This window comes from Ctenocephalides felis, unplaced genomic scaffold (genome assembly GCF_003426905.1).
Source record: "Ctenocephalides felis isolate EL2017-DRISC unplaced genomic scaffold, ASM342690v1 CF-g0.4_SCAFFOLD_03571, whole genome shotgun sequence".
Taxonomy (NCBI): Eukaryota; Metazoa; Arthropoda; class Insecta; order Siphonaptera; family Pulicidae; genus Ctenocephalides; species Ctenocephalides felis.
In genome coordinates this window covers 42703601-42723985 of record NW_020539725.1, presented here as the reverse complement: position 1 = coordinate 42723985, position 20385 = coordinate 42703601, and the positions used below count along the sequence as shown (strand labels likewise).

Sequence of the window (20385 nt, the reverse complement as noted above, 5' to 3'; positions counted from 1 at the left end):
AAATATTTTTAAAATTTTTGAAAATTTTTCCATGCTATTTCCATACAAAACTTTGAGCTAAAACCTTCAGAGAATGGTTTTTTCATCTATTTGGAACCATTTGAGCCTCTGGGAGCAAGAAAATTCGAAAATGACCATTTTAAGGACCACCCTAATAAATATATATATATATATATATATATATATATATATATTTAAAGTATTTTGCAGCCCAATATTCGAATTGAAAAAAAAACTGAAATATTTTTTTTTAATCTATTGAACGTTTCGACACTTAATGTGTGTCATCAATCAGTAATCAAACCAGGAAAACCACAAAAAAATTATATAAAATTTATTAAACTTCAAACTTGTGTAAAAAAAAATAACATAACTAATAATTAATAAAAAAGAAAAATGAAAGGAGCACATATTGTCCTCCTATTAAAATATTTTAAAACTGATATAACGTAATATGCACGTGTACAAGTTATTAATATATATTATTTATATATGTACGTTAATGTCAATTATTTAAAATAGAAATTAATGTTTCATGTTTTCGACGAACGCCTAAATATTAATTGCATTCTGCCTTACTATTACAATGTACAAAGTACAAAAAGTAATTAATAGTTTGGTTCGTAGTGTATATAATTCAGGTCTATTGAAGAACTGATGTTCTGGTGGAATTTTCGTGAGTGGTTTGATTAGATCAACTTAATAATTTATTTCGCTTTAGGGGGTGAAGGTTTTGACATTACTGAAACAACTTGGGTACACAAACACACAAACATACTTATATATTGTATGTATATATACATGTGTTAATAAAGCATTATTCAATTTCTTTGAGCTATTCAGCAAAAGTATTATGCATTTTTTATTGACTGAGGCATTCAGTAATGGTGTAACTAATTAATTAGTGATTAGCTATTTTCAATATGATTGTTGTTTCTGTTTTAATTGCATCTGGTATAACTGGATTTGAAGATCGTTGTGTATTATGAAAATTTGAATATAAATTCAGGGCATCAGTCATTGCCCTAAGTAATTTTAATTCCATTCTTTCTAACATTATTTTACCTACTATGTTAGTCTTTGTAGTTCTGCCCCAAACTTTAATAGGTTTGATTACAAATAAGTTTAATTATAAATAAGAACATAATTCTCGATGGATAATTTTGATAGGACCAATAGGCCTGTTGAGTTCTTTGGATTCGTTGTATTTTACATTTTATATGTGTTTTCCAAGCCAAACACCTAAATGCATTCTAAGGGATTTGATTCAAATTTATTTACAGCTGTTGTTCACTGTTGAAAGATATACTACATGTATCTTTTCTCAGAGTAAAACAAATGTGCTGGAGTTGAAAATGGTTTATTTTAATTTTCCAATTTTTTTACTAGTCTTCAATCATATTAAGATTTATTGCAATCATATGCAATTTATGGGAAACCTGTAACTTACATAGATCAACCGGCGTACTGGTTAAACACTTTTTTAATGCAAAATAATTGTTTTAATTGCATTTCTTATTCCTGATTGGTATGTTATAATTCTACTATTTGAATTCTAATATTAATTTAAATTGAATATTTATTACATTTTAATAATTTCTGATTATGCAAACCATAAAAGTCAATTAGCCAGCTGATTCACATATATATATATAATAATAACAATAATGAGTGATTTCTTGAGGGCGATACATCAAAAAGCAAATATTCATAAAATAATCTTTAATTTCAAACGTTTCGACATACAATTTGATGTCATCATCAGTGGATATTGATTGAGCATGGTATTTTATATCTAAAAATGTGTACACATCACAGAATTTTGCACTAACCAGTCGATAATCATGAATTTTTTAATAAGAAAAATAATGAGAGTTTTGTTTTGCAAAACTGTGGAAAAAATTTAAGAATTTTTGCACAAAACGAAGGCTATGTAATAGCTGCGAATCCCGAAGCAAGAGTCAATAATAATAATATATGAATATGTTAATTTCAGCGATTGTACATTTTTTTTTTTTTTTTTCGTATATTTGATCAAATAATAAGTATCGATACTTGTGTTATACGAGTATATGATGGTTCTATGAACCTTACTTCATTTCTTATTGAATGTTAAACGAAAACGAAAATTACGATTTACGACTTAAACGAAATTTTACGATTTTTTTTTAATTAAATGATGGGTTTCGCCTGAGCCAATGTTTTACACTAATAATTTCTTCGATAAAAATTGGATTAATAATTGATGATCTTCACATTTTTATTTATGATTGTTTTCAGAAAAATGGTTTATCCTTCTTCAGATGTTTTGAACTTGTCTGCCTAATTTCTTTATGAATCAAGATTTTTTTACCATCATTGTTTTCATAATAATGTGGTAATATCCAGCTCGTTTTAATATCAAAGCTCTTAAAATTAAATGGCTGAGTGTGAATTGCATTTTAAGTTAAGCCCTTTCTTTTGAATGTTGAAAATCTAATAATTTGATTGGTTTTTATTATTTTTCAGGCGTATGAGCGTCGTTTTCCAACATGTCCACAAATTCCTGTGGTGCTTGATTGCGAAATCACGCACGATCAATGGAATGAAGAACGATCACGTCGCGAAACTATTAGGAGGTGCAAATTGGCTGTTGAGGCTCCTTATCTGCTGAAGAAAGTGAGTATCAGACTAAAATTGTGATTTCATCACTTCTTAACTGCAATAATTGTAATTAATATCAGGCTTGTAATCAATATTAAATTTGCTGTACTCACAGTTTAGGCATACTCCATCACGTAAAAACTTGTATGGGCTAATAACATTTTTATTGTTTCTATACGTTTTGACACATTGTTTTGTGTCATCTTCAGTGGACTCCAGTTTGAAAGCACAGATTAAAACTATTAATTAAAACTAATTTATAAGAAAGTGATATGGTGTAAAAACTTACATGTAATTGTAATATTCCTAATTATTTTCTAATAATTGTTCACAAATGCACTTATTAAAACATTTCTTGTCACTTTAAATCGGAACAATTATATAAATTTTTAGAACGAATTTATTATTGTAGAGTATTGTATATTACTACCAATTATTTTACAGTCGGAATTGATTGCCGATTTAATAAAAGAACCTCTCTGTTAAGGCAAGTTTTATTTGATTTCAGATTATTGGCGTGGATGTCGTATATTTTATCCAAACAAATACATTAGATCTTAAGACCAGATGTTTGATTATCGATGCCGTTAACGAAAGCTTTGCAAATCGAGTTGGTGTTGTTGAAAAGTGCAGATATTACGTAAGAGACATTTATAATATATATTATATTTTATATAGTTATATTATTATATTATATAGTAAGATATCTTACGTAGTTAGAAGTTAATAATATATAATCTGAATTTTTAATTATATTTATAACCGATCGGTATTGTTTCCCTTGTCATAATTCATTCATTTGTTATATTAGGTCCATCCAGAAAATCCATCTTGGACTTGCTTTGATCAGACAGCATCTCTTGATATTAAAAACTTTTTTGGTTTCGAAAGTGCAATGGAAAAATTGGCCATGAAACAATATTCACAAAATATAGCGAAAGGTATTATTTTGCAAGATATAAAATATAGAGATATTAGAGATTGTACCATATTTATAATTATTTGGTTAATTTCGTTTTACGTGAAATGAAAATGTTTGTTAGACAAACCACAATTTTTCTCACAAGAAATGGAGAAATAAACATACTTTAATTTAATTTAATATCTTAATATCTTAATATAATTTTAATTACTAATATGTATCTTAATTTATTGGAACAATGAATCTTCAGAGCATAGTAGATATATTCAAAGATTAAAAATCTTCATTCATCATTGATTTTTTTTTTGTTTGAAAGTTTTAGTTAATTTTCTATAAAAATATTCTGAACAAATTGAAAATGATAACATTGCTTTCGATATAATTCAAAAGATTTGCAGCAACTTCATAATTTTAATTAAAAAGCTTTGAATTAAACATCTTAATTTTGAGATTTTACGCCTATTTGGCGAGATATTAGTACGATAATTATATTAATATTTGTTTTTATTAACATAATTTATTTTGTATAGGAAAAGAATTGATAGAATACTTTGTAGAAGAACTTAAAAAGGAAAACATTACTTATGTTAGTCCTTGGACAGCTCCAGCTATTGAAGGAGATCATATCTCAACTTTAAATGATAATTCACAAAATAATTATACAAGTATGTCAAAAGATGATGTAAATAATGAGCATGCTGGCATGCAAGAAGGTAATTATAATGCTAATATATACATGATTATAGATATCCACACATAATTTTTGGAAATTGTTGGACCTAAACTTTCATGTCTTCAGGCCACCACACACACCTCACATACTCAATAATGCTACACATGTTTTCCCAGTTCTCTGTCGTATCTACAATTTTCATGTTAATGAAAATTTTCAAGCTAATGAAGTAATTAGAAGTAACCTATACTAGCCTGAAGCAACATTATTACACTTTTTTTATTGTCTATATACATATATGCAACCTATGCAACATTGCCCAACATCCTTGCCGAATAGTATCTCCAAGTGTTAATATATAAATATATAAACATGATGATTAATATTTATTAGATCTTTTGAATGCTGAATATATTAAAAAATGGTTTTGCGATTTAACACCTCTGGAAGAATCTCAGCTACTCCAATTCAAAAAAGCAATTTTGGAGGATGACACAGAAGAGGTAATTAAAACATGTGTATTTATGCTTAATCTTGATTGAATGATTTGAAATTGATTTGACTAATCTTTGACTCAGCCTCAGGATTGGTTTACACTTCTTCGTTTCCTGAGAGCGCGTGATTTTGATATTCAAGGAGCTAAAGAGATGTTTCAAAAAAGTATGTTGTGGCGAAAGCAAAATAATATAGATCATCTGAAACAAACTTACAGAATGCATACGGTGCTGACTAATCACTTTCCAGGAGGATGGCATAATACTGACATTGGTAAAATGATTATAGTTTATTCTTGTTACAATTTTTAGAAGCAGCCATTTGTGTAGCTAATTATAATTTATAAACAATAAATTTTTATACAGATGGAAGACCATTATACCTATTAAGACTTGGTCACATGGATGTTAAAGGTCTAATCAAATCTGTTGGGGAGGAGGGAATATTAAACTTGGTAAAAATATTGTAATATTTATTTTTATTATTTATTTATTATTATAGCAATTTCTTTATTGTTTTTTCATAGTGAATCATTTTAGGAATCACTACTTTTTTCTATATTATCTATTTCCATAGAAGTAAATGTGTTTACTATTTGTAACAGTTTTTATTTTTTATACATATATATGGTATGGTGGTAATAATGGCATTTAATTAATTTAAAATCTAGACTTTGCACATTTGTGAAGAAGGGTTGAGCCGTATTATGCAATCTTCGAGGAAAATGGGTCGTGCGGTGCGTGGCTGGTGTCTCTTGGTAGACCTGGAAGGCTTAAATATGCGCCATTTATGGAGACCAGGAATTCGAACACTTTTAAGGTTTTTACTAAATGCATTTATTTTGTATCTTGGTTTTAGAATTTCATGTTTTTATTTTATTGAGAACTCATTCAAAAAATATTTATCACAAAACAGAATAATTGAAACAGTGGAAGCAAATTATCCTGATACTATGGGTCGTGTTTTAATCGTTCGAGCGCCGCGAGTTTTTCCAATACTGTGGACCTTGGTTAGCACATTTATAGGTATTACTTTATTATTTTCATGACATTTAGAGCAAATCACGATTATATACCTGAATAAATAATTATAGATGAAAATACCAGGAGTAAATTTGTATTTTTCTCTGCTGGTGATAGTTTAGATGGTTTAAATACTTTGATACCTGAGGATTCTGTACCTGATTTTTTAGGCGGGGACTGTAAAGTAAGCATTCACATTTTTATGAATTTCAATATCAGAATATATAAACATTTTATATATAATATAAAAAATATTATAGACACAAATTCATGAAGGAGGTCTGGTACCAAAATCTTTATATATTGTTGGTCATCCTTCCAATACGGTTGGTGAAAATGGAGTACCTAGTTCTCCAGAACATCAATCTTTATATCACGCTATTCAATTAACACAAGGACAGGTATTCATAATTTTTATTTGCATCTAATAATATTATTTATAGTTTCCTAATAAGTATTACACAGAAATATTTAAATTTTAGGTTCATGAAGTTTTAATACATAATGTTGATCCTAGAAGTGTATTAACATGGGATTTTGATGTGTTGGGACAAGCAATAAATTTCTCAGTATATCGAACAAATCAAAATATTGAAGAAGGTAAAATATGAAATAATAATCAAGTATATATATATATATATATATATATATATATATATATATATATATCTGCTTGTAGTTGGCGGTAAAAGTTCTGTGCTGGATAATAAAAATTGGAAAGAAGGGCAGCAGTATCATTCAGTTGAAAAAACTTTAATTTGTAAAGATGGTGAGAGCGTGCAGGTAAATTATTATCATATAGATAGATAATAGTGATAATAATGATATTAATAATATTATTAATAGTAATAATTATGTCTTCTGAAACACATGCTTATTAAATTTAATATTTAATTGATAATTATGTGAGAATCAAAAAATTTAAATTTATTTTAAGGGGTCACATATAATGACACACTGTGGTACATATATAATGCAGTGGCGTAGGGAACAAGGAGCAAAACAAAGTTCTGGATTGTCAAGAGTGATGTATTATCATGAGACTTTGAGTTCGTCAGATTACAGGTTTCAATTAATTTTGAATAAGATACTTTTTTGTACAAATTTTGCAATTATTTAATAACAGTATTATTTCATTGAATTTGAACCATCATTTTCACTAACACCTTTTAGGTAATCCAAAATTGCAATTATTATAAGTGTTTGAATATTTTAAATGATTTAGCATTGTTTAATAATTCTTTATTGTTTCAGAGGATCAATGACTAGTCTTCAATCAGGACTGTCTGCATTGAGCGTTTCTAGTTCTTGTTTGTCTCGGTGATCTTTATAAATGTGCATTTTCATAAAATGCACAAATCATTTAAGACTAAATGAATATAATTACGGATACAAAATATTAGGTGGCATAGTAATATAGTAAACAGTGACAAAATGCTCATATATGTGACACTTAAAACCTTAGCTTAATTTTAAGTTTTAATAGAAAATGTTTTATATAGCAGACATGCTATCAAAAGATCTTTGTAAAACTAAATATATAATTACATATTTAGATGAAATTTATATATCAGGAATACATTAAATCTTCCAAGAAAATTAGATCTACAAAAATATATTAAATATAATATCAACAAGCATTGCGTGGCAATTCACCATAGAATTAGTTTCAACAAAATGTTATTTTTGTGACAGATACTATACTGAAATAGTTCAATTAGTGTAAAAATTTAATAAGTTATAGCAATTGCATGTAATGTAGGAATTATAAATATATTATATGATTGATAAAGTTTATTTGATTTACTAAATTATGACTACAAAACTTGAAATTTTCAAGTTTGTCTTCTTGTATAATTTTATTATTGAATTAAAATAATCACTGATAAAAATTAATTTACAATTACTAAAATTCATAAACAAATCCTAAGCAGAAGTTAATTAGTTTAAACATTTTTTTATAAATTAGCACCTTTTATCATCAATGATTTATAATTGAGATATTGGCTTCAGTAAACTATCTCATCAAATTTCTAACAGTTTCAATCCTACACAATATAATAATTTCGAGCATCAATATGTTGATTTTCTACCAACAAATTACCAATACTTTTCATATTGCAGGATCTTGCATATAAATTGCATGGATTTGGATTTTGGATCAGTTTTTGAATTATATTCTAAAATTTTCCGGAAACCGGAAATTTATTTTGCTCAACAATGTATGGTTTTAAACATTAATAAATCTTGGTTAAAATGGTTATTATCTTAGCTTATCCATAGATAAGTGACTAGTATGTACTTACAGATGACTTACAATCATATACAACACATATACTTCTTTTATCTATGCTATGCATATACTCTTCTTTTATCTATGCTTACAATCCTTAATCAAAATCTTGGTTTGCAAACTATATGCAATATTTTATTAATCACAATTATTTATTACAATAACTATGCAGATATAAAAACTAAATAAAATAAAATGTTCGTAACATTTTGAATCAAAGATCAAAGCGCGAAAGCCTGCCGTGTGTGACAGCACCGGTATCCCAAAAAGTTTCTATTATGCTACTGCAAGCTTTTCAAATATGTGTCTATGCATTTCTATGTTTATTACCCTATTACGGCGCGAAGATATTAGCTTTTGAAATTATCTGCGTTATAATATACATAGATCAAAAGCGAATGAAAATTACGCAAATAATCGATTTATAATTTTGAAATTACATCTGCATTCTAGTATTATTTAAATCATAATTTATTTTGACAATTCTTATGTTATGTTTTGAACGTGTTTTGACAATGCGTGATTTGACTTGACTGGCAGCCATTTTGAATAGTAGACAAAGCTTGTGTGTTCAGTAGACAATTCTAAAAAAAACATTTCTGTTTAATTTGTATCTTGATAATATTTTGTATGTTTGGACTATGCCTAATACATTTTCCCACATGTTTACATAGCCATGGCTGCTACGAGAAAGTTGCAAGGTAAATTTAGCAGCCGACATGAAAATTTCCCACTACCTGTTTACACTTTGCATGTAATCAAGATGTGAAAATTATATGATTATCCCCAGATCTAGGTCGCCGAAATGAGTCAGAATTTGCGACTAAATATGTTATTTTAGCCAGGAGTATTTTGAAACCCAAAATAATTGATATCTTAAGCAATTTCTTTCCCATTACTTCCCTTGCCATTGTATAGCAATTATAACTTCTCTAAATTTTAGGTGAAATTGACAGATGTCTAAAAAAAGTGACAGAAGGTGTTGAAACTTTTGAGGATATTTGGCAGAAAGTTTATAATGCAACAAATAGTAATCAAAAGGTTGGCAAAGTTGAACTAAAAAATTAAATTATCTTTTTCACATAAGTGCTTTATTCAAGGAAAAGTATGAGGCGGATCTTAAGAAGGAAATCAAAAAGCTTCAGAGGCTGCGAGACCAAATCAAATCATGGATCGCGTCGGGGGAAATCAAGGATAAAAGCACATTACTTGATTACCGAAAGCTTATAGAAACAGTATGTGCTACCCTGGCATTCAGGCTAAATTGAACTTAAATTTTATTGTACAATTTTTTTTAGCAAATGGAAAGGTTTAAAGTAGTAGAAAGGGAAACCAAAACAAAAGCTTATTCTAAGGAAGGACTTGGTGCAGCTCAAAAACTAGACCCTGCACAAAAAGAGAGGGACGATATCTCATCATGGCTAGCTAATAAAATTGATGCTTTAAATATTCAGGTTTGTTTTACATGCGTTTTGAAGAGCATATGAAGTAAAAGCTTAATTTATAATATATCAGTATTTTTAATATATTATTAGTAAATCTGGTTCTTTAAAGATTAAATTATGAGAATATATATATATATATATATATATATATTTCAAATATTTTTTGATAATTCAATATTACATTATTTGCAGATTGATCAGTTTGAATCAGAAATTGAATCATTATTGGCGGGGAAAAAGAAACGAGTAGATAAAGATAAACAAGATAGGATAGATGATTTAAGATCAAGATTGGAAAAGCATCGATACCATATTAAAAAATTAGAAACACTTTTACGAATGTTGGATAATATGTCTGTTGAAGTTGATCAGGTAATTTTTTAAAAATATTTTTATTTCTTTATATTATTTTCACAATCTAAGTCATTTTTTTGTTTTTACTTTCACTTGATATATTACTATATTAATATATTAATATTTACTTTTATTTTATAATTTAATATGTTCTATGAAGTAGAATTTTATATTTTAGTAGGTATATATATTAAATAGAATATTAGATTTTGCTTGTTGAAACTTTTTTTAATTAATTTTTCTCCAAACGTGTTAAGACCAAACAAATTAATAACTATAATATTACAAACAAGATACTTTGTATAAAATTTATTGTGCAAATAGAAAAAAACCCTGTTAACTGATTTCAAATAAGCCATTTCCTTTAACCAGAAAAACTAAATCAAAAATTTTTTTGCTTTAGTAGTTACTTAATAATTTTTTCTATATATACTTCAAACTTGCTTTCATTACAATAATTATATAAAAAATGTAATTTTTATGAAGATTCACAATTTATGATCTCCGCTTTCTATATTATATCCTGTGTTTCTTTTCTTCCAGAATAGGGTTTTCTTCTATCCTTGCAGTGAATTCCGGGATTACACTCAATTTACTCATTCTGTAATTACATTAGATTAGATGAGATATTTTAAATAATTTAATTCTAGTGTTTTATTTTTTAATCGAGCATCATCAGTTAGCTAAATTTTACATTTTTACACACATAATATTGTTCTTAATTCTTAAATTTATATTGAATTGTTTTACTCATTATCATATTAGCAACTTGTTTTTTAATTTCCAGATAAAAAGGATAAAGGATGATGTTGAATATTACATAGATGCAAATCAAGAGCCAGATTTTGAAGAAAATGAATATATTTATGATGATATAATAGGATTGGATGAAATTGAATTAAGTGGTGTCGGCTTACCATCATCAGCTACGACGGATAGCAACAATAGCAATGACACGGCTGGTTCTCCAATTAGCATGGCCTCAGGAACAAGTCCTATAGCATCTCCATCAATGATTGGATGCATTAACCACAACCACAGTAGCGATTGCCACGAAAATGATTGCCATGAGAAAAGGAAAAGGGAAGATGTTCCCATTCTTAGCAAAATTACTGTAAATATCTTAAATTGTTATTATGTTTTTATTTTAATTAGATCTTTGGATATTTTTTTTTTCAATTTACACTAAAAAAAGCATTACCAATAAACACTAAAACATAAATGAAAAAGTATATACAAAATTTATATTATTTTTATGAATAAATTTAAAAAGTTTAGTTTCATAATTATTTGATATATATCAAGTCATAAAGAATAAATATAAAATGCAAAACTAATGATCATTTAAAATTGCGAGCCTTTGAGCCTTATTGAATATTTGGTAATTAGTATAATATCAGTTATTTATTAAATGTATTTATAACTAATAAGATAATCTCAAAAATATAAATCATGATAACTTAATTTATTCTATATTTTTGTTTGTGCTGCAAAGAAATATGTTACACATATTTATAATTTGTAGTATCACAATACAAAATTTCAAGTTGGTGTTTTTAAAATAAAGAGTTTACAAATTCTTATCCTGTAAATGTGCAATATTTTACAATTAGGTAAGACATTGAATGTTTGAGTTCTAAAACAAAACTTTATAGTTTTACGGGACAACAATTTCTTCAAACCAAGTGGTTTGAGAAAAATGTTATTTGAAGATTCGGATATAAAAATAGAACTAATAGTTTGTAATGAAGATATTAACTCCAACTAGTGGTACAAAAAATTTAAAAATTTTCATTTTATCAAATGTTCTTTAAAACACCTCATATCTACAAACCTTTAATTTTTTAATATTATTTCTTAGAGCATCTATTACTTACTTCCTAATTTCCTCATCTACAAATTTCTATTTTTACATTGTGAAATGTTTGCAAGTGAATAAGTAGTAATGTTTGCATTTTAAAATTTCAACATATTTATTTAAAATTATTCATTTAATTAGTAATGAATATATCTAAAATTTATGTTTGAATTTCAGCCCGTGAAACCTACTGCTGTACGAGCCAACTCAAACCTAAGTACAAGTGCGAGTAGTACCATTTTAAATACAAGTGCTGGCAGCAATGCCAATAATAGTGTGACGGTTAATAGCAATAGCACTAGCAACAATATTAGTGTAAATAATAAGATAACCCCTAGTGCTCTTGCTAGTTCTACGCCCAGTAAACCGCCACCACCTCCTTCACCTCATACCAACAACAGTATCGGAAGCACAAATAATGGTGGAAATTTTGCAGCTGTCATAAAACACAGTACAAGTGAGATAATGATAATGACATAATTGATTTTTATTTCATTCTACTAGGCAAACTATTCATGACCATAAATTTGAAAAAGTCATGCTTTATAATATAGATTTTGTTTTCTTTAAGCTGGTCTTGCATTCAAATATGTAACAGAATATTCTGAATTGAAATATGATAGGTAGACTTGCAACGAATAGTATATTCGGTAAAATACCGAATATTCGGCGAGTTTTTAGCGCCTAAACTAGTTTGTTTTAATATAATTACTATCCACAGTCGTTATAATACTAACGCACTACATGTTTATTTAATTTTTATGCCTAGGCTTGCAACGGCTAGTTGGTTATTTGGTTGTATAAATCTTAATTTTTTTTACAAATTAACACTTCATTCATGGTCAAGTTTGTGACATTCGTTATTCGACTTATTTGTTGATTTATTTGCAGTATTAGTTATCAAAAATCTGATAACCATTAAAGTTATCCAGATGGTAAATTGTACTGTTAAAACTAATTTAATAAAACTTTACAGCGCATTTGGAGAATGGGCCTATTATACCATTAAGGGCTCCAAGTCCTATTCTGGCTACAAGTACCGCAGGTCAAACATTGTCTGTGGTGGCTGTAAGTACAACACCTGCGATTATTCCTACTGCTCCAACGGTGACGAGTCAAGATAGCAGTGTCCACAATTCCTGTGAAACGCCTGATGTAACGAATACAAATATAACAGAAATCAATAAATGCAGTCCAGTTATTATGAATGGACCTTCTATCTCAGAGGTGAGTTCATTACCTCTGAGAATATTTCCAACTGAAGATAAGGTAATAACTAATTAATAACTATAAATTATAGTATTTTTTATAATTCTGTAAATTCTATTGACAAATTGATGGTAAAGCCCCAATTTGTTTTCTCCATAGTTTTTCAGTCAGTTCTAGTTAAATGCATATTGCTATAAAAATTTTAATCTTTTTTGTTTATTTTCAATGCAGCCGACGGACTCTATGTCTTCACTAAAATCAATAGCACAAGAAGTTGTGAATCGAGTTGGTTTAGAAATGACATCTGTCATGTCACAACAGCAGCAACAATCGCAACTTTCAGCATCTCAGCAGCAATTATCATCATCGCAGCAGCAAACGCAGCAAATACCACCAACACTCATTCCGACTTCGGTCCAAAGTTCCGACACACGACCTCAGTCATTGTTCGAGCAACCGCCGCCCCCCTCATCGAACGTGCCCAATGCTAATTCTATGGTGACATTGAACGAAGCACACATTCCTCCATTGTTGGGTGTTGCTCCTTTAGGACCAGTGCCTCTGCAAAAAGAACACCAGTGTCAGGTTAGATTCCATAGTGCTTAATTGTTTTTAACTTCAGAAAAAAATCCGATTCGCTAATTTTATGTTTTCTCGACGTTTCAAGCCATTCTGAATCGAATGAGACCAAATTTGGGAAAAGTATGTGTGTGTAAACAGATTTTTTGCTGTAAATCGACTTTTCTCAAAAACGACTGGAGCGATTTCAGAAAGTTAAAAGCCAGCCATTTGATGTATCTCGATGAGGACTAGCGTTTTTCAATTTTGCGCGACGATCAGCCAAGCCATATCTTTGTTAATAGCAGAGAAGTGAAAAGTTTTTCGTCCACGTTTTAGCCCGCAATTCTAAATCAATTTTGAAAATTCAAAAACCGTTCGAAAGATATGGGAATCGACCTGATTAGTATTTGGTAAAGATCGGACGGGCGTTTTCTTGTATAAAGTATTAATTTTTTTTTTTTTGACGGTACATATTATAGTCTTATAGACCATACTGAAATATCACGGCCCTACGACAAGTCACTTAATTTTAAAAATTCTTCAAAGTTTTCAAAAATTAGTATCGTTTTTTCGGCGTTTGTCAAAATTAGAACTTTCATCGACGTTTGCTCAAAAACGCCTGAACAGATTTCAGAAATTTAAAAGCCATTTGATGTATCTGAATGAGCACTATCGTTTGTCAGTTTTGTGCGACGATCTTCCGAGCCGTTTCTTTGAAATTTGGAAAAAAGTGCTAAACTTTTCGTCCACATTTAAGCTCATACTACTGAATCGATTTAAAAAAATTAAAAACTGTTTGAAAGATATTAATTGGGAATGATACTGATTAGTTTTAGGTAAAAATCTACCGAGCCGTTTTCTTGTAATTAGCTGTTGAAAAAAAATTTAAGACGATTTTCATGGAACATTTTTTGGCGATATGTATCATGGTCTTATAGAACTTACTGAAATATTACGGCCTTGCGACAAGTAGTTTTTTTTTTAAATTCAAAAAAGTTTGAGAAAATGAGCAGTTTTTTGGACATTTGTTAAAATTAAAATTAGACGTTTTACTTGGTATAACGATAAAGTACTTGATCTTAATGAACATACTAAACCATTAAAATCCTATGGAAACTGGTTCAATTATAAAAATTGTTGATTTATTAAAATTTGTTTTTAGAAAATACTCCGAGTTAACGTGTTCGTTCATTTTCAAGTATGTGTAATAAATCCACTCGGAATACTTTTAATCACTCATAAATTAATTTATTTTTTATTGATTAAGTCGATTATTTACACATTCCTGGAAGTTCATGTAACTTTTTGTCTCATAAAATCTCATACCAGACACCCCTGTCTGACTGAGATATGAGATTAATATAAATAAATATAAAAAAAACTTGCCTCAAGGTAAAATACCAATACCAACTAGTTAGTTTAGTTTTTACATAAAGTTTGTTTTGTCCAAAAAAGCGTCATTCTGAATCCAATTTCCAAATTAGAAAATGTAAGAATCTGAGAGCCATTTGATGAGAATCGACTCGATTAGTTTCGCTGACACTCGCCTTGATTAGTTTTACGAGACGATCAGCCGAGTCTTTTCTTTAAAATTAGCTGAAAACACAACATTTTTGATCCATGTGTTAGCTAAGAATCCTGAAGCGATTATAAAAATTCAAATATATTCGAATTATTGTAGTTGAGGATCATGGAGATGAGTTTTTGGCTCGCCCGGACCACTTCTTGTAACTGTTGAAAATTATTGTTGACTTATGATAAGTGGTTGAAATCGTTCGACCGGTTTTTGAATTTTCAAAATCAATTGTAAATAAATTTGTACTTTTCCGCAACGAAACCGCTCGTCCATTCGTCTCACAAAAATCAGCACGAGTCCTTATCATGGTTCATCAAAAGGTTTTTAAATTTTTTAAATTGATGCAGCATTTTGGAGAAAGCACCGACTAAAAGATAATTTTTTTTAGAAATGTGAATTTTCGTTTTTAGTCGTTATTGTACAATAACATATGATACTTAAACTATTTGTCAAAAATAGTAAACCAGTACCAAAACATATTGGCACATTTTGTCAGTATTAATGAATAAACTGAAATTTGTTTCCAATTTTGAGTGTCTACTTAGTATTTTTATGTGGCACTCATGACTTATTATATATATATATTGATTTATTATTGACAGTCGATTATTTGCTCATGTTGGAAAGATTATTCAACTTGCCTTAAGGCAAGATACCCTATGAATAAATTGATATAGACTTGAAAAATTGCGTTCCGAAGAATGAAGTAAAATTAAAAAATTAAAATTTCTCATTTCAATTATGGAGACTTGGCCTTATGTACTATCTTACTAAGCCAATAACGTAGCTAAAGAAATAAAACATCGTTTCTATTTTAAATGACATCACATTTTTGTTCTTATAGTTCCAAATGATGGAAGCTGCATTTTATCATATGCCTCATCCTAGTGACAGTGAACGACTAAGGCAATACCTCCCACGAAATCCAGCACAAACGCCTTCATATTATCCACAGGTGAGATGAGTCAACAATAAAAACAATTGGTTATCATTACCTTGAATTACGCGTTCAACGTAATAAAACAAAAAATTACAATTACTTACAGACTCCGCTGCCACATTCAGACACTGTGGAATTTTTTCAACGTCTCTCTACTGAGTCCTTGTTTTTTATTTTTTATTATATGGAGGGAACTAAAGCACAGTATTTAGCAGCCAAAGCACTTAAAAAGCAATCATGGCGATTTCATACAAAATATATGATGTGGTTTCAGAGGCATGAAGAACCAAAAATAATTAATGAAGAATATGAACAGGTAACTTTTTTATATTTTATTTTTTATATGGTACATACAAGTTATATTAAATATTAACCGGTGTTGTTTATTTCAATGTTTAGGGGACGTATATATATTTTGATTATGAGAAGTGGGGGCAAAGGAAAAAGGAAGGCTTTACATTTGAATACAAGTACTTAGAAGATCGTGATCTTAATTGAAATAAGAGGTGACCGAAATCTGTTTTATTAATAAATAGAGTGATGAAAGTTTATTTAAGTAACATGAACAACATGTAATGTATTTATTTATGGATAAAATAATGTTGATCAGATGATGTTATTTTATAACATACTAAAATGACGTTGTATTGCATCAATATTAGGTTTTATTTTTTGTAATTAATGTTACAGAATATATTTTTGATTTAGACATTTTGTTTGAAATCAGGTATCCATAAAGTAATATTGCAATTGTTGACATACGTGTGATTGCCAAAAGTCTGATGTTAAAAGTGACCCTATTCTGTGACTTTCCTTCTGCACATTTATGCCAGACGGAATTGTGAACTTTCAGGGTTACTTGTATGATAATTTCAGTGAATGAATAGTGTTTCAAATGTGCTTTATAAACTGTGATGTGATTTCTCATTTCAATTATGGAGATTCATCAACTGACAATTGAAAAGAATATCAGTGTAAATCATAATAATTACTCTAATTATATTATATTACAGAATATTGTCCAACTGTATTTGTAAACATATGTATATATGTATGTATATATATGCAGTGTGTATATAGCACAATTTTTTATAATCGATACATAAACTGGAATGTAATATAATTGGCATGAACGTGGTGTGCTGTGCATTATTATAATAATTACATACCTGATAGGTATAATCATAAATAGTGAATAAATATTATTGTTATGATTTACTTCTGATGCAATTTAATGCATTTTATATGTTCTACAAATATATTGACGATGAAAAATTATGAGTTAACAAAATTAATGTGTATAAATACAGGTTATCAATTAGTATGTTGTATGAGATGTATGTGCATTTAATTGTACAGTTGTAAATTGATGAAATTACTTGTGCAATTCGAAATAAAATTAGGTTTTATGACCTTGTCATTAAAAACAATGTTGGATAACATCAAAAACATTTAGGATGTAATTTTATTATGGGCTAAATTCATTCCACAAGTACAATTTTAAAATCATTCTTAAGAGCTGCACTTCAAGTGTTACATTTGTATTTTAGACTGACTAAATGTTCTGATCAAAAAAGTGTTTCATTATGGATTTAGTGCATGCAATAAATCAAACTTTTGGATCACAAACTCAAACTTATTATATATTAATGAATTTGTTTGTTATAAATAATATATAATATTTATGAGTAACACTCGGCTGGCATATGTAAATATATATAAATCATGCTTTAGTAATTATTGTAATATGAAGCAAACTAAATCAGAATAATCAAACATTTTTAAGAGTCCCTGAAGTACAAAAACAGATTTGTGACTGTTTTCACTTTTGTAAAAAGAACTAAATATATATAAGAATCTAAAAGTAAGATGAAAATGTACAGAATAAAATCTTATTTGTTGTAGAATATAATTTTGTATATTTATTTTATATATAATTTTGTTCTATCATGCTTTAATTTTGAGATTTGAAAAAAAATTAGATATAAAAATAATTTTATACAAAAAATTTAAAAAAATTAAGGACCTGTACTGAATATGTGCAGATGCAAATTTGTGTTTGGCATGCATGTATATTATATACCTGAGGTAAATAATATATTCGGACTTACAGATATTTTACTCTGTTACATTATGTAATATTACAATTTGTCTAAAACAACACACTTAATGGTAACCTGGAGCAAATACAAATGATTTTGTCTAAATTTTATATGTTGTTTCATTTCACCTAAAATAATTTAAATGATATTTTGTTGCAATTAAATAATTATTTATATTAAATTGGTTTAGTTATAGATTTAAATGATAAATATTTCTGTCTGATCAACAAATGCAAGATGAAATGTTCAGAAAAGTACATTTTTTCCGTAATACTTTGAGTTGGGAACTATATACTCTATGCATATGTTCTTAGGTTGCATCCATAAAAAGAAAAAAGATGAGTATGGTTGATAGATATACACTCTCCTTTTCTTCTTTTATCTATTCTTTATCTATGGATACACATTAAATTTTTTTCTGCACTAATTATTACAGAATCATTTAATATTTTAATATCATATAATAAATTTAATAATATAATACATTTGTTTCGAATAAATATATGTTAATGATAAAAGACATAATTAGGATATGAGCATAATCCAAATTACTACAATACAATTATTCGCAAAGTTATTTACTGATCTCTTGAAATTTTCAGTTTATCTGCTTGACTTTCTTTATCAGCAAACGTTTTTTGATCATTACCGCGTTTTTTTATTAACAAATTTTTTATTACTAACATGTATTTTTACCGGCCTAGTATCTACAACTATTTCTGTTTGAGTTTCAGCATGACATAAATTATTTGTTATATAACGGTTGCAAATAAATGTATGTGAGTTGACATCGGAGCTTGAGTAAAAATCAACTTGGCACTCTTGGTCAACTTTTAGAGATACAATCGGAGGAGGTTCACATTCATTTATCACTTGCATTGGTTCTTGTATAGTGAGTTCAGAAGTTGACGGTGGAGGTGATTTTTTTTTTATTTTACGGGTAATTAAACGCTTGTATCTAAAAATATTAAATTATTGTAGTTAAATTATTAACAATGGTATAGTTTTACCAAATAAGTTTTACCTGCTTATAATCGTAGATTCACTAACTTTTCGAGTTTTATAAATTGCAGGGAAGATTGTCGGAACGAAGCTAGGACTCAATACGGCGTCCGATTTTTTTCCTCCAATGAAATGTTCACTGCAAATGCGATCATAAGGCTTGGGAACCCATGGTGATCCATCAACACTATACAAATATATATTTTGCAATATTTCAGCAATGTATTAATTACATTGTTTGCAAAACATTTTTTTCTAGTAAGCATTAAATTTTGATAATATAACAATTTATTGACTTATAATTTTTCTTTTTGCTAAACATAACAATTTTACAACTATTCATAATACGCCGAATTGTATTTTTATAACAATAAGGTTATGATACTTACTTTATTCTTCTAAATTTATTTTACCTTGATCTTGAACCCGCAAAAAATAACAAAGACATATACAGCGTAACAAAGATTCTTAACAACATAATTCGTATAGAACCGCCACACTATAATAAATCCGTTGTGCAATGCAAAAGATGCCAACAATTCGGTCACACTCAACGTTACTGCAATAAACCGTTTACTTGTTCCCGTTGTGGTAACAATCATACTACATCAGACTGCAAGAAACCTGAAAATGTATTAAATTTTTGTACAAATTGCGACGGAGATCATGCAGCTAGTTATCGTGGATGCCCAGCATATAAGAAGGTATATAATCAAAAATTTCCAAAAATGAATCATAATACACCACAAACGTTTATAAACCAAAAATCCAACAACAGACATACGGTTAATCCAACTATTACCACTAACCCGTACCCGAATCTAAATCTAAATCAGATCGCTAATCAAGGTCACCCTCGAACATATGCACAGGTGTTAAATAACAACGTTAATCCAGAGTCTGCTTCAGGCATATCCGCAAGCTTCGCTCAGTTCATGCACGAATTCAAACAGATGTTTAATCAATTAATTCATCAAAATGGTGTGGTTTCAACCTGCTAACAACTTTATTAAATAAAATTAATCCGTAATGGCTAAATTTATAAGAATTGCACTTTGGAATGCCAATGGGCTCCTACAGCACAAGCTAGAATTAACTACTTTCCTTACTTTGAATCGCATTGACATAATGCTATTAAGCGAGACCCACTTTACTAGCTTCTCTTTCTGCAAGATTCCGAATTACACACTACACTATTGCAATCACCCGGATGATACGGCTCATGGAGGATCAGCCATACTTATTCGAAATACAATAGTTCACACCGAACTTCCTCCGTACCAAAAAGAA

General features: G+C 28.6%; 2 protein-coding genes and 1 long non-coding RNA gene across 5 annotated transcripts; 2 read left to right on the top strand and 1 right to left on the bottom strand.

The window, feature by feature from the left end:
- The first annotated feature begins 923 nt into the window (after positions 1 to 923).
- LOC113386081 (protein real-time-like) lies at positions 924 to 7384 on the top strand. Its single transcript, XM_026623889.1, has 16 exons — positions 924 to 980; positions 2509 to 2658; positions 3152 to 3283; positions 3455 to 3584; positions 4096 to 4278; positions 4632 to 4741; positions 4817 to 5006; positions 5099 to 5187; positions 5404 to 5552; positions 5649 to 5758; positions 5827 to 5939; positions 6016 to 6156; positions 6238 to 6355; positions 6435 to 6538; positions 6693 to 6820; positions 7010 to 7384. The coding sequence occupies exons 1-16, from the start codon at positions 924 to 926 to the stop codon at positions 7077 to 7079; spliced, it is 1974 nt and encodes a 657-aa protein (XP_026479674.1). The 3' UTR covers positions 7080 to 7384.
- Positions 7385 to 8609: 1225 nt separating this feature from the next.
- On the top strand, positions 8610 to 16532 carry LOC113386993 (CCR4-NOT transcription complex subunit 3-like). Of its 3 annotated transcripts, none has more exons than XM_026624749.1 (13): positions 8610 to 8749; positions 8992 to 9089; positions 9149 to 9283; positions 9347 to 9502; positions 9686 to 9865; positions 10391 to 10450; positions 10635 to 10961; positions 11883 to 12162; positions 12682 to 12932; positions 13146 to 13499; positions 15896 to 16006; positions 16098 to 16307; positions 16391 to 16532. In XM_026624749.1, exons 1-13 carry the CDS (start codon positions 8725 to 8727, stop codon positions 16487 to 16489), a joined length of 2286 nt encoding a protein of 761 aa, XP_026480534.1. In that variant the 5' UTR covers positions 8610 to 8724; the 3' UTR covers positions 16490 to 16532. The 3 variants fall into 3 exon arrangements, with proteins under 3 accessions (XP_026480534.1, XP_026480533.1, XP_026480535.1); XM_026624748.1 differs by having other exon boundaries at positions 12682 to 12974; XM_026624750.1 differs by lacking the exon at positions 10391 to 10450 and having other exon boundaries at positions 12682 to 12974.
- Positions 16533 to 18588: 2056 nt separating this feature from the next.
- Positions 18589 to 19626, bottom strand: LOC113386992. Its single transcript, XR_003368035.1, has 3 exons — positions 19485 to 19626; positions 19118 to 19282; positions 18589 to 19051 (listed from the first exon to the last, which is right to left on the bottom strand). It is a non-coding gene; the product is annotated as an uncharacterized LOC113386992 (long non-coding RNA).
- Between the last annotated feature and the right edge of the window lie 759 nt (positions 19627 to 20385).